General features: G+C 31.2%; 1 protein-coding gene across 1 annotated transcript; it reads left to right on the forward strand.

Moving 5' to 3' along the window:
* Positions 1 to 3,633: 3,633 nt before the first annotated feature.
* LOC114406725 (leucine-rich repeat receptor-like tyrosine-protein kinase PXC3) lies at positions 3,634 to 7,823 on the forward strand. The gene is made up of 3 exons (XM_028369507.1): positions 3,634 to 3,919; positions 4,134 to 6,746; positions 7,018 to 7,823. The coding sequence occupies exons 2-3, from the start codon at positions 4,406 to 4,408 to the stop codon at positions 7,341 to 7,343; spliced, it is 2,667 nt and encodes an 888-aa protein (XP_028225308.1). The 5' UTR covers positions 3,634 to 3,919; positions 4,134 to 4,405; the 3' UTR covers positions 7,344 to 7,823.
* The last annotated feature ends 3,814 nt before the right edge of the window (positions 7,824 to 11,637 follow it).

Genomic DNA, 11,637 nt, shown 5'->3' on the forward strand with positions numbered 1-11,637 from the left:
ATATCATAACGATGATAATGTATAGTGGTGGCCACCCTTCTGTCACACAGACATGATTTGGACCTACTTGTCTGAAAGATGCCTCTAATGCTTGCCCATTTTGGGCCCCACTCACCATATGAAATAATTCGATATTTGGCATACTTTTTTTATTTTGTGTTGAATGATACAGAAAATTAGCATATCGTGGTATCGTGGCTTCGTAGTTATTTCAACTGAAGATGAGATGGGTTTTTTCATAAGTAAAAATAAGTTCTACATGAGTTAATTTTTAGAAGTTCATCAATATAACTTCTCTAAAAGATGAGATAACATTTATAAATTAGGTAATGGAAAACTCATTTTAACTAATGAAGAATTTCATTTCATTTTTTTTTTCTTATTTTCTTCTTCTAGAAATACTTCTAGAGAAGCTTACACCCAAACATGCTCATATTAATAGATGTAAAGTACTTATTTTTAAGGTGTCCTGGCTTCAATTCTCCAATAAGAATATTGGTTTAGATAAACAAAAGTATCTATTTTTTTTCATAAAAAATACCTGTTTCTGAAGGATAAATAAACATATAAAATCAATAAAATTTAACTGTTATTATGCTCTAATAAAACAATATCATCCATGTCTGTGCAAGAACTTTTAATATAATTGGATCGTTTGCTTTTTCTCCCCATTTTTCCCATGCCTTTGTTGAAATTCAAATATCGGCCTTTAACATCTCTGGTGAATGCGATCGTTCGTCGTTATCTTGCTTTGCCAGAGAAAACAGTAACACTTTCCCCTTTCTCCGCTTTCTCTGCATACATATGGTCCACAACTATGTTCATTGATTTTGACTATGTTGAAAGCTTTTGTCTACTAGATCACTATATTATAATGCAATGAAAAATAATTACATATACATCCTAATTTTGGACGTAGGTGTGAGAATAAGATAAAGATAGGAAATAAATGTGAAAAATATGATATATACTATGGTACGATAAACAAAGAAATTAAAAAATAAGATGAAAAAGTAAAAATATTATTCCATCCATTCCATCATAAATGTTATATTTGAAAAAAAAAATTATCTTAAAATAAGTATTATATTTAAATTTTTAATGTAATATTAATTATTTTTTTCACTAATACTCTTAATAAATATCATTCCAGGTTTTCAATATTAATACTAAGATTACTTTTATAAAATTATATACTTTTTTCATTTATTTATTGTAGTTTTTTTCCTGTATAAAATAACATAAGATATGATATTCATTTTAAAACGAAGGGAGTATATAAATATATGAACATGATTGTTGTGATAAAATAACCCTTCGTAAAGTATACAGCGGTAACTTGAGTAGTAATTATTAATGGTGGTAATGATAACATGGAGGGAACAATTAAAGGACAAAATATGCTTTATAAAGTAGTAATGCCTTTTGACACTAGTGATTTTTTTAAAACATGAATAGTAATTAATGTTGTACCTAGTTAATGTGATGTATTATCTGCAATTTAAAAATCACACACAGAGAATTAAGGTATAACATAGAATTATGCCACTTGTTGGAATGCATATGGTTTGTCTCACAATGCTTTGCACAGCCATGTCACTGTGATATTGTTCTTCGTTATTACTATACATTTGCAGAGCCTTTTATTCACTCCATTCAAGAGATTTAGCTTTCCCAATGGCAATATTGCAGAGTCCAATAAGCTATTAGAGTTTATGTTCAGTGTTGTCTTCAAGAATAAAGATAAGCCTCTGCTCAATCGGAGGGTGGAAATCAAGCACCATAAGGAAGACTAACTGGACAGTTTGATTGCTCAATCATGCATATACCCTATCTATCAACAAATAAAGTTTAGGTGAAGTGTAGGTAGCAAATACATCTAATTACCTTATAATTGACATTCTATATTATATATAAACTTCGAAGTTTGAATGTTTTGGATAATTGGATTAATAAAATACTGTAAGAAGTTTCACATACAATTGAGGTAAGTTCAAAATACATCCAAGTACCTTATAATTGACATTGTAACTTGGTGGTGATGAAATCAACATGGCTACTATAACTGAGATATAAACCGAATATTACTAATTATCTTTCTGATTTAACATACACCAAATTCCTTTTACCATGCATACTTGTTAATTAGTACTCTATTTGTTGTTAATTATAAAATCTTCTTTAAAATTTGTTTTTCTTTTCTTTTTTATAATTTTTAGATGTATTAATTTTTTATCTTACATATTCTTTCTTAATTATTCTCTCTCAAAATGTTAATGAAAAACAATTAAGTTGATAGTGAGATAAAATAAAATAAAATATTAAAATAATAATATAAATAATTAATATATTTAATATGATAAAATAAATTAATTATTTTTCGTGTCTCGTAATTAAAAACAAAAGAATATTTTCCTTTCATGATTATTGGACTATTGGAGACGCTGGATTAATGAATGCTAGAAATGTAGGCAAGTGCCTAGCTAATTAGAAAAATTTGATCATGCAGGTGATAGTAAGATCCATGAATGAGACAACAGATAAGAGGGGAGCTGGGTAAAAAAGAGAGACAGCTCCTAAAAATTCAGAATCTCCGTGGAAATTTGTTTAGGTACATTTATTTAACAAAATAAATTGAAATATATTCTGAAAAAGGCAAGTCTCATTCCTATGTAAAATAAGCCTATACGTGGTGAGAATCCTAGGATTAGGTATTGTGATATTTGCAGCACAACTTTATTGCCTTCTCAAATCCATGATTATTTTTGGAAGAGGCAATAGGGCATAGCAAATTGATTTCCCTTCAGGGCCCTTTTCCCCTCCCTTTGTATGACCAACGAAACATTTGCTAGGTTCTGACATCCATCTACCATCCCTTCTTTGCATTTGCTGATTTGCTTTAAATGTGTGACAGCAAATTAAATGCTACATATTGAGTGTTCCACAAATCTGAAAACAGAGAATTTTCTTTTTTATCATTCTTCTTCTGTATCTCCTTACTATCAATACTTTTTATTCATAACATTTTAGTTAAGTTGGGTTCAAGAAATTTACAATACTCATCACAAATATAAAATATTATGATTTAAGGTGTGTACTTATAAATTATTTATTAACAAAATATTTTCTTAACAAAAAAAATTCAAACTCACATTTCCAAAAGATAATCTTATCTTTATCAGCCAAACAACTTTTATTAGTTATTTTATATTTTTTTTCTAACCAAGAGATATTTAAATTTTTTTATTTAACCCTTAATTAATTTTTTTCACAAAATCAATTTATTTTGGAATAAAAGTGTTATTTCCAGTTGATATAATACCATTTTCAAGTTCATAATCGAACCTCAGATCTTAGTTAAATAATTCAAGTATCAACTTATTTGTGTTAAGGAATGATACTACTAAATATTTAATATCAATAAAAAAAATCCATTTTTCTATTTAGATTTCATTTGGGGTAAAAAATAAATTATTTTATTTTCATTTTTCACCAAGGTGTGCAAGACTAGAAGAACTTTTGAAAACAAAGATTTGATTTTTGAGGATGAGAATCGATGGCGCCCGATACAATGCAATGGCATTATGCTCCCAAACAGAAAAAAAAAAAAAAAAAAAAAACGCTGTGTTAAACTGTGCCCCACATGGCAATGAGAGACAGGAGTTAAATTTATGCAACTTTCACTCAGTGATGAGTGCCCATTTCTCGTGATGCCTATATCTACATGGGAAGGAATTTCATTCTCTCTCTCTCTGAGACATAAGAAAACACCTGGTCCGTGAACCCTGCGATAAAGGGTTCAACTCTTTCTCTCATTTCATCACTCACTCTTCACTCAAGACTGAAGACGTTTTTCCTCTGCTTCGCTGCAGTCACTTTCTCTGTTGCCTCTGCACTTTGTGTTTTCTTCTGCTACCACGTATGGCATTTTTCATATGCAACTCACGGTTCATTATGCTTACTGCTTTTGTCTCTTTTACCCCTTCTTGTTTTCCTTCCCCTGAAAGTGAAAGCTTTTCGTTTTCTTTTTTTTTTCTCCCCACTTTTTTTTTTTTGTATTTTGTATTTTGCACAAATCTCAAGTGGGTTTTCTTCTAAATGTTGATCATGTTTCTGGGGTTTCTGCATTTCAGGGTTGGTGAAAGGTTCTAAAGGTTTTCCCTTGAAGTGGTTCAAAACCCTCATATTTAAGAAAAAGGAAAGTTCACTGTGAAAGAAAGTTTGCACTTTTTTTTTGGTGAAAAGAACAAGCAGCAAAAGTTGTTAATGCTGTGGTACAGTGTTTGGTAGAGTGTTGATAACAATTTTTTGGCTCTTGGAGAAGAACACTGTTGAGTGGAGTGTAAACACTAACACTTCACTTCAGCAGAGAAGAGAAGAGAACAACAGTGTACACTGTACAGTGATGGAATTTCTATGCTTGCTGTTGTATATACTGGTAGCTTGGTGTCTTTCAAGTTCTGAACTTGTTGGTGCTGAGCTTCAGGACCAAGATATATTACATGCCATCAACCAAGAGCTGAGAGTCCCTGGATGGGGTGATGGCAACAACTCAGATTACTGCAATTGGCAAGGTGTCAGCTGTGGTAACAACTCAATGGTGGAGGGCTTGGATCTGTCTCACCGGAATCTTCGAGGTAACGTAACTCTAATGTCTGAGCTCAAAGCTTTGAAGCGGCTCGATCTTTCGAATAATAACTTTGATGGATCGATTCCTACTGCTTTTGGAAATTTATCTGATCTTGAAGTTCTAGATTTGACTTCAAATAAGTTCCAAGGTTCAATTCCACCTCAGTTGGGTGGTCTCACAAACCTCAAATCATTGAACCTTTCCAATAATGTGCTTGTGGGAGAGATACCAATGGAACTTCAGGGCTTAGAGAAACTGCAGGATTTTCAAATCTCTAGTAATCATTTGAGTGGTCTTATACCTTCTTGGGTGGGAAATTTAACCAATTTGAGGCTTTTCACTGCTTATGAGAACCGTTTAGATGGCAGGATTCCAGATGATCTAGGCTTGATTTCTGACCTTCAAATACTTAACCTGCACTCTAACCAGCTTGAAGGCCCAATACCAGCAAGCATTTTTGTTCCAGGGAAGCTAGAAGTTCTGGTTCTCACCCAGAATAATTTTAGTGGTGAACTTCCTAAAGAAATTGGGAATTGCAAAGCCCTTTCCAGCATTCGAATTGGAAACAACCATCTAGTAGGTACCATTCCAAAGACCATTGGAAATCTTAGTAGCCTAACCTACTTTGAAGCCGATAATAATAATCTTTCTGGTGAGGTTGTGTCTGAATTTGCTCAGTGTTCTAATCTGACACTCCTGAATTTGGCTTCAAATGGGTTTACTGGAACAATTCCACAAGACTTTGGACAACTTATGAACCTTCAGGAATTAATTCTTTCTGGAAATAGCCTATTCGGTGATATTCCAACATCGATTCTGAGTTGCAAAAGTCTTAACAAGCTTGATATTAGCAACAACAGATTCAATGGGACAATACCAAATGAAATCTGCAATATCTCCCGGTTGCAGTACATGCTGTTGGATCAGAATTTCATTACTGGAGAGATCCCTCATGAAATTGGAAATTGTGCAAAACTTCTTGAATTACAATTGGGCAGTAATATTTTGACTGGAGGTATTCCTCCTGAGATTGGTCGCATTAGGAACTTGCAGATAGCTTTAAATTTGAGCTTCAATCATCTCCATGGACCACTGCCCCCTGAATTAGGAAAACTGGACAAACTTGTTTCTCTGGATGTTTCAAACAATCGGCTATCAGGTAACATCCCACCTGAGCTTAAAGGAATGTTGAGCTTGATAGAGGTGAACTTCTCAAATAATCTGTTCGGAGGTCCTGTGCCAACATTTGTACCATTTCAGAAGAGTCCCAGTTCAAGTTATTTGGGCAATAAAGGGCTTTGTGGAGAGCCTTTGAACTCTTCATGTGGAGACCTTTATGATGATCACAAGGCTTACCATCACAGGGTTTCTTACAGAATCATACTGGCTGTAATTGGTTCTGGTTTGGCTGTTTTTATGTCAGTAACTATAGTTGTCTTGCTGTTTATGATCAGAGAGAGGCAGGAAAAAGTAGCCAAAGATGCTGGGATTGTTGAAGATGGCATCAATGACAACCCAACTATAATTGCAGGGACGATTTTTGTTGATAATCTAAAACAAGCAGTAGATCTTGATGTCGTCGTTAAAGCAACACTGAAAGACAGCAACAAGCTCAGCAGTGGAACTTTCAGCACTGTTTACAAGGCAATCATGCCTTCCGGGGTGGTCTTATCTGTTAGGAGACTGAAGTCTGTAGACAAGACAATAATCCACCACCAGAACAAGATGATTAGAGAACTTGAAAGACTCAGCAAAGTTTGTCATGAAAATCTAGTGCGTCCCATTGGCTATGTCATTTATGAAGATGTTGCTCTTCTCTTGCATCATTATTTTCCAAATGGAACATTGGCTCAGCTTCTTCATGAATCTACCAGGAAACCTGAATATCAGCCTGACTGGCCCTCTAGATTATCCATTGCCATTGGTGTGGCAGAAGGGTTGGCTTTCCTTCATCATGTGGCAATCATCCATCTTGATATCTCTTCTGGCAATGTTCTCTTGGATGCAAATTCCAAGCCGGTGGTTGCGGAGATTGAGATTTCAAAACTTCTTGATCCAACCAAAGGCACTGCAAGTATTAGTGCAGTTGCTGGTTCTTTTGGTTACATACCACCAGGTATACTACTTTCTGTCATGCAATTCTTCCATCTATTGATTCTATTCTTCCTATTAACTTTTGAAGTAAATATTCTTTATACTATCATCTAATTACAAATTGCCATGTATGGTTAGTTTGTTGATTTTATACTTTTACGTAAAAATCATACTAATGATGATTTTTAATTGATTAACAGTGAAATTTTTTTTATACTGACAATACTGAGAAATTAAACTTCAACTTTTATTGCGTTTAGCATGCTTCATGTTACATTTCTTCTTTAATGCAGAATATGCATATACTATGCAAGTCACTGCACCAGGAAATGTTTATAGCTATGGTGTTGTTCTGTTGGAAATCCTTACAACTAGACTACCAGTTGATGAGGACTTTGGTGAAGGTGTAGATTTGGTGAAATGGGTTCACAGTGCTCCGGTAAGAGGGGAAACTCCAGAGCAGATATTGGATGCTAAGCTTAGCACAGTTTCCTTTGGTTGGAGGAAAGAAATGCTTGCTGCTTTGAAGGTCGCGTTGCTGTGCACTGACAACACACCAGCCAAACGACCAAAAATGAAGAATGTCGTGGAAATGCTTCGAGAGATAAAAGAAAATTGAGAACAGCAAGCCACTCAAGTATTCTATTCTGTGCTGTAATCTACACCGTTGAAGATTTGATGTATGCAACACTCTCACGGATACAACAGAGGGACTGATGAGTTACAACTTACAACAACTTTAAAGTAGTAGACTTGTATGAGGAATTATTCCATGTGGTGAAGTTGGTGTGTCATAGTAAATTCAGGCATTGATAGAAACTTCACCTTTGTAGTTTGTCCAAAGGGTTAGTTGTGAAATGGCAGCTTGTCTATTTGAGTTGGACACTATGTTAGGTTAGGGGAGGACAAATACTAGCAGAAACCTTGAAATGGGATATATCAGTTCCTGTTGCATATAAGCTAGTCCACAGTTTTCATATTGAATTTACTCATTTGGGAGATGTATGCACCAATCAATCAGTCTGTTCCCATTGAAACTGAAAGTTCAAATTTATTTTTGTTGAAATAGCAGACAGTATGTCTGAATTGTGCACATGCATACCGTACCTTCTACTGGTTATGTTTTATTATTTGGACATACATCATAAAAACTTAAATCGCCCAAAATATTACTATAAAATATATATCCTAACATAAGTGACTTAATTGACAACAACAACATTGTTCTTGTTTCCCGAATGATTAAACCTCTTCCAAAATAGTTTTTGGCTTTTGGAAGTAGATATGTAGAAATCAGGGTGATAAAGTCTAGAAATAAGACAGGATATTACCTCCATTTCTTAAGGAAAAAAGGACAAGAACATGGAGTTATACTAGGATGTGTTTAGTTTGCATTTTCATTTTCTGTTTTCATTTTTTGTTTTTGTTTTCTGAATATTTTTTTTATTTTCAAAAGATTAGAATTTTAAAAACATGTTTGATTTGATTTTTTGTTTTCTGTTTTTAAAAAATAAAAACACTGAAAATGTGTTTTCAAAAGGAAATGTATTTTTAGATTTGCTTAAAATTACATTCCTTGTCATCATGTTTTCATTTTGTCCAAAATAAGGTTTTTGATTTTAACTGAAAACACTGAAAATGAGATTTTATTGTTTCCAGTTTTTGGTTCATTTGAGAAAATATTTTCAATGAAAATGTTTTCAAAAATCCAACCAAACGCATTTCCATCACCATTTTCTATTTCTAGTGAAAATGAAAACATAAAACAGGTAAACAAAACATCTCCTTATCTATCCCTAAATGTAAGATTCATTTTTTAAAATTTATTTTTCTTTTTTTTATAAAACTTTTTTACTCTTATCCATTGTAATAATTATTACCATTATTTAAAATGTATAAATTAATAAGATAAAATTGTTCTCTCTTATATTATTTTAAAAAATATACAAATAATTAACAAATTCAATGTTACTAATAAAATTATCCAACTTTTTAAATAAGTGTGATTCAGTTAAAAAAATCTCATTTAAAAAGAAGGTAGTATATACTTAATAATTTTAATATTATCCTTTCGTAAAGCTGATATGGATTCGTAATTCATAAGAGTAAGCGTATAGATTTGTAATGTGTAAGTTTACAGTAAACTTACGGATTCAAACATGTGACTTTTAGGTTATTAGCATAACACTCTAACCAATTAAGCTAATAGACCAATTATATTATAAATTAATTAATATCACTATATATAACACTAAAATTTCTAATATATATTTAATGCACATGTAAATTTACTTAATAAATTTTGTGACAATTAATTTTGATCTAATAATTAATTTTTTTTACATATATAAATTTTTATAAAACCTATGATTTATATTTAAATTTTATATATGTAAAAAAATATATTATTAGATCAAAATTAATTGTAATAAGGCCAAAATTTTAAATAATATATTTTGATCTTATTACAATTAATTTTGATCTATAATATTTTTTTTACATATATGAATTTTAAATAAAAATCATAAGTTTCATAAAAATTTATATGTATAAAAAAATTAATTATTAGATCAAAATTATTTGTCACAAAATTTATTAAATAAATTTACATGTGCATTAAATATACATTAGAAATTTTAGTGTTATATATAACGATATTAATTAATTTATAACATAATTGATCTATTAATTCAATTGGCTAGAGTGTTGTGCTAATAACTTAAAAATTAAAAATTATAGATTCAAATTAGGTAAACTTATGGATTACGAATTCGCAAATATACTCTTACGGAAGTATGAAAACAATTGGCTTGTGAAAGGCAAACTATGTTTTCCTTTTCTCATTAGATGATGTTTTTGTATGTCAAAAAAATTTCTTATTCCTTAAGAGTTAAGATATGATGTAGTTTATAAAGACCTTTTTCCCATAACTCACCGAGACGTCATTCAAGAACAAAACCGTGGGACACATATACCTCATGCATTAATATATTACTATTTATAACTTAGTTGCATAATCCTTGGAGTAGATAGTTGCAGGACAAAAATTCTTAAGAGAAATGGAAAGCAGCATTTGCCTCACTTAATCATGAGTTTTTAGAGCATTTTTTTAATGAGAGATGATTCAGCTATGTTACACGTGTCCATGGTCCAACCAATTTCTAAGTAACACAAATTTCATTTTTTTAATTAAAAAATAATTAATAATATTCATCTATATTTTTCGTTGGTGGAAAGCAAGGAGCCGCTGCGCAACTGAAGAAGGGAGTGATCTCTTCCACATTTTGTTCTGCTTTGCCTCTCTTTTTTTCGAGCAGGTTTATTTATTATTACGATTGTTTTTCTTATGCACATGGAGTGCACGATATACAGTTCTCTTCTAACATATTAAAATTTAATTTACATGCTGCTACAAAGATGTAGCGCAAGATCACCTAAAAAAATGGCGTAAAACAAGTAAACAACAACTACTATTAATTACGCAAATTTAATTTCCCTTGTATCCAATTTTCATTTTAGTTTCTCTTTAAAATTATTCACGCATTTTATCCAATCACTTAATCTTGTCCCCGTCTAGACATTAACTGTTACAAAGAAATGTTGACCGTCACGTGTCATATTTTGATTGACCAATGACAACAACAATATCCATACATAGAATTGATATCCAATCAGAACATGACACGTAAGAGTGGTTCGATCAGAATATGACATTGACAGTGAACCTTCCTTTGTAACAGTTAACGTCTAAATATGAATTTAGAGACCAAAATTGCATGATTGTATAAAAAAAGATAAAATGCGTGAATAATTTTAAAGAAAGACCAAAATAAAAAAATTAAAGATAATAAAAGGATCAAAAACATAATTTTACCTAATTACTTTTTAGATCCACTTTCACGGTTGGATATACAAATTTACTTAGCTATCACATCATATCAATGAATATAATGAGGTGAATTTCTTATTAAATATTATGTGTAAAAAGAGTTTAATTTTCATGTATTATTAGTGTAAAAGATTTTATGTAATTAACCGATACAAAATTATTCTTTAGGATAATTTTTTTAAAGTTATTATTATGAAAGTGAATAAATTTAAAATATATAATATTTTTTATTGAATAACAATATAAAAAAACTTACATTGTGAATACATTCTAATTATTTTTTCTGTGTAATTAATATTTATAATTTCTTTGAGAATCAAATAGGGATTAGAGGATAAAAAAATAATTTAATTTTCATACCAAATTTTAGCTCGGAAAAAGTTAAAATAAATTAAAGAGATCAAAAGTATATAAAAACATTTAAACATAAATTTCTTTTCATCAAAATCAATTTTACAAAACGCTCACCCCAATTCATACTGTGGTGCATCGGGTGACTGATTGTGGTGGTTCCCAGGGTAGGCATAATGGAAGAAACACAGCGGAATGAACTTGAAACTTCTCTATGAACTAACGGAATGAATTACAAGGATTGACGGGAAAATAAAAGGCATCCAAGGAGTAACATGAAAAAAAAGAGAGTAAAATGAGAAATAGAAGAACTAAAAGGGATTAAAAATAAAATAAAATGGTGCTTCTATCCACCAAATTCATAATAAAATTCACCTATACTTGCTGACTCAACTTATTTGGACAATATCAAACATAGTGCTAATTTTCTTTATTTTGGTAATTCCAATCTATAATTTCCAATGAAAGTTAACTGACCTTTATCATTGCAATTTTTTTAACAAAACCTTTCTCTTGGGTACAAATTCTTTAACATAATTTTTACCTAACAGTTATGGTATATCTTACCTTGCAACTTATCTTTTTAAAGTCACAGCACCGTGAAAAATGTTTCTACCAATCATAATCCAATTCCATAATCAGAAAAAAAATTGTCATATGTATTGAATCAAAG

Source organism: Glycine soja, chromosome 3 (genome assembly GCF_004193775.1).
Source record: "Glycine soja cultivar W05 chromosome 3, ASM419377v2, whole genome shotgun sequence".
In the NCBI taxonomy this organism is placed as follows: Eukaryota; Viridiplantae; Streptophyta; class Magnoliopsida; order Fabales; family Fabaceae; genus Glycine; species Glycine soja.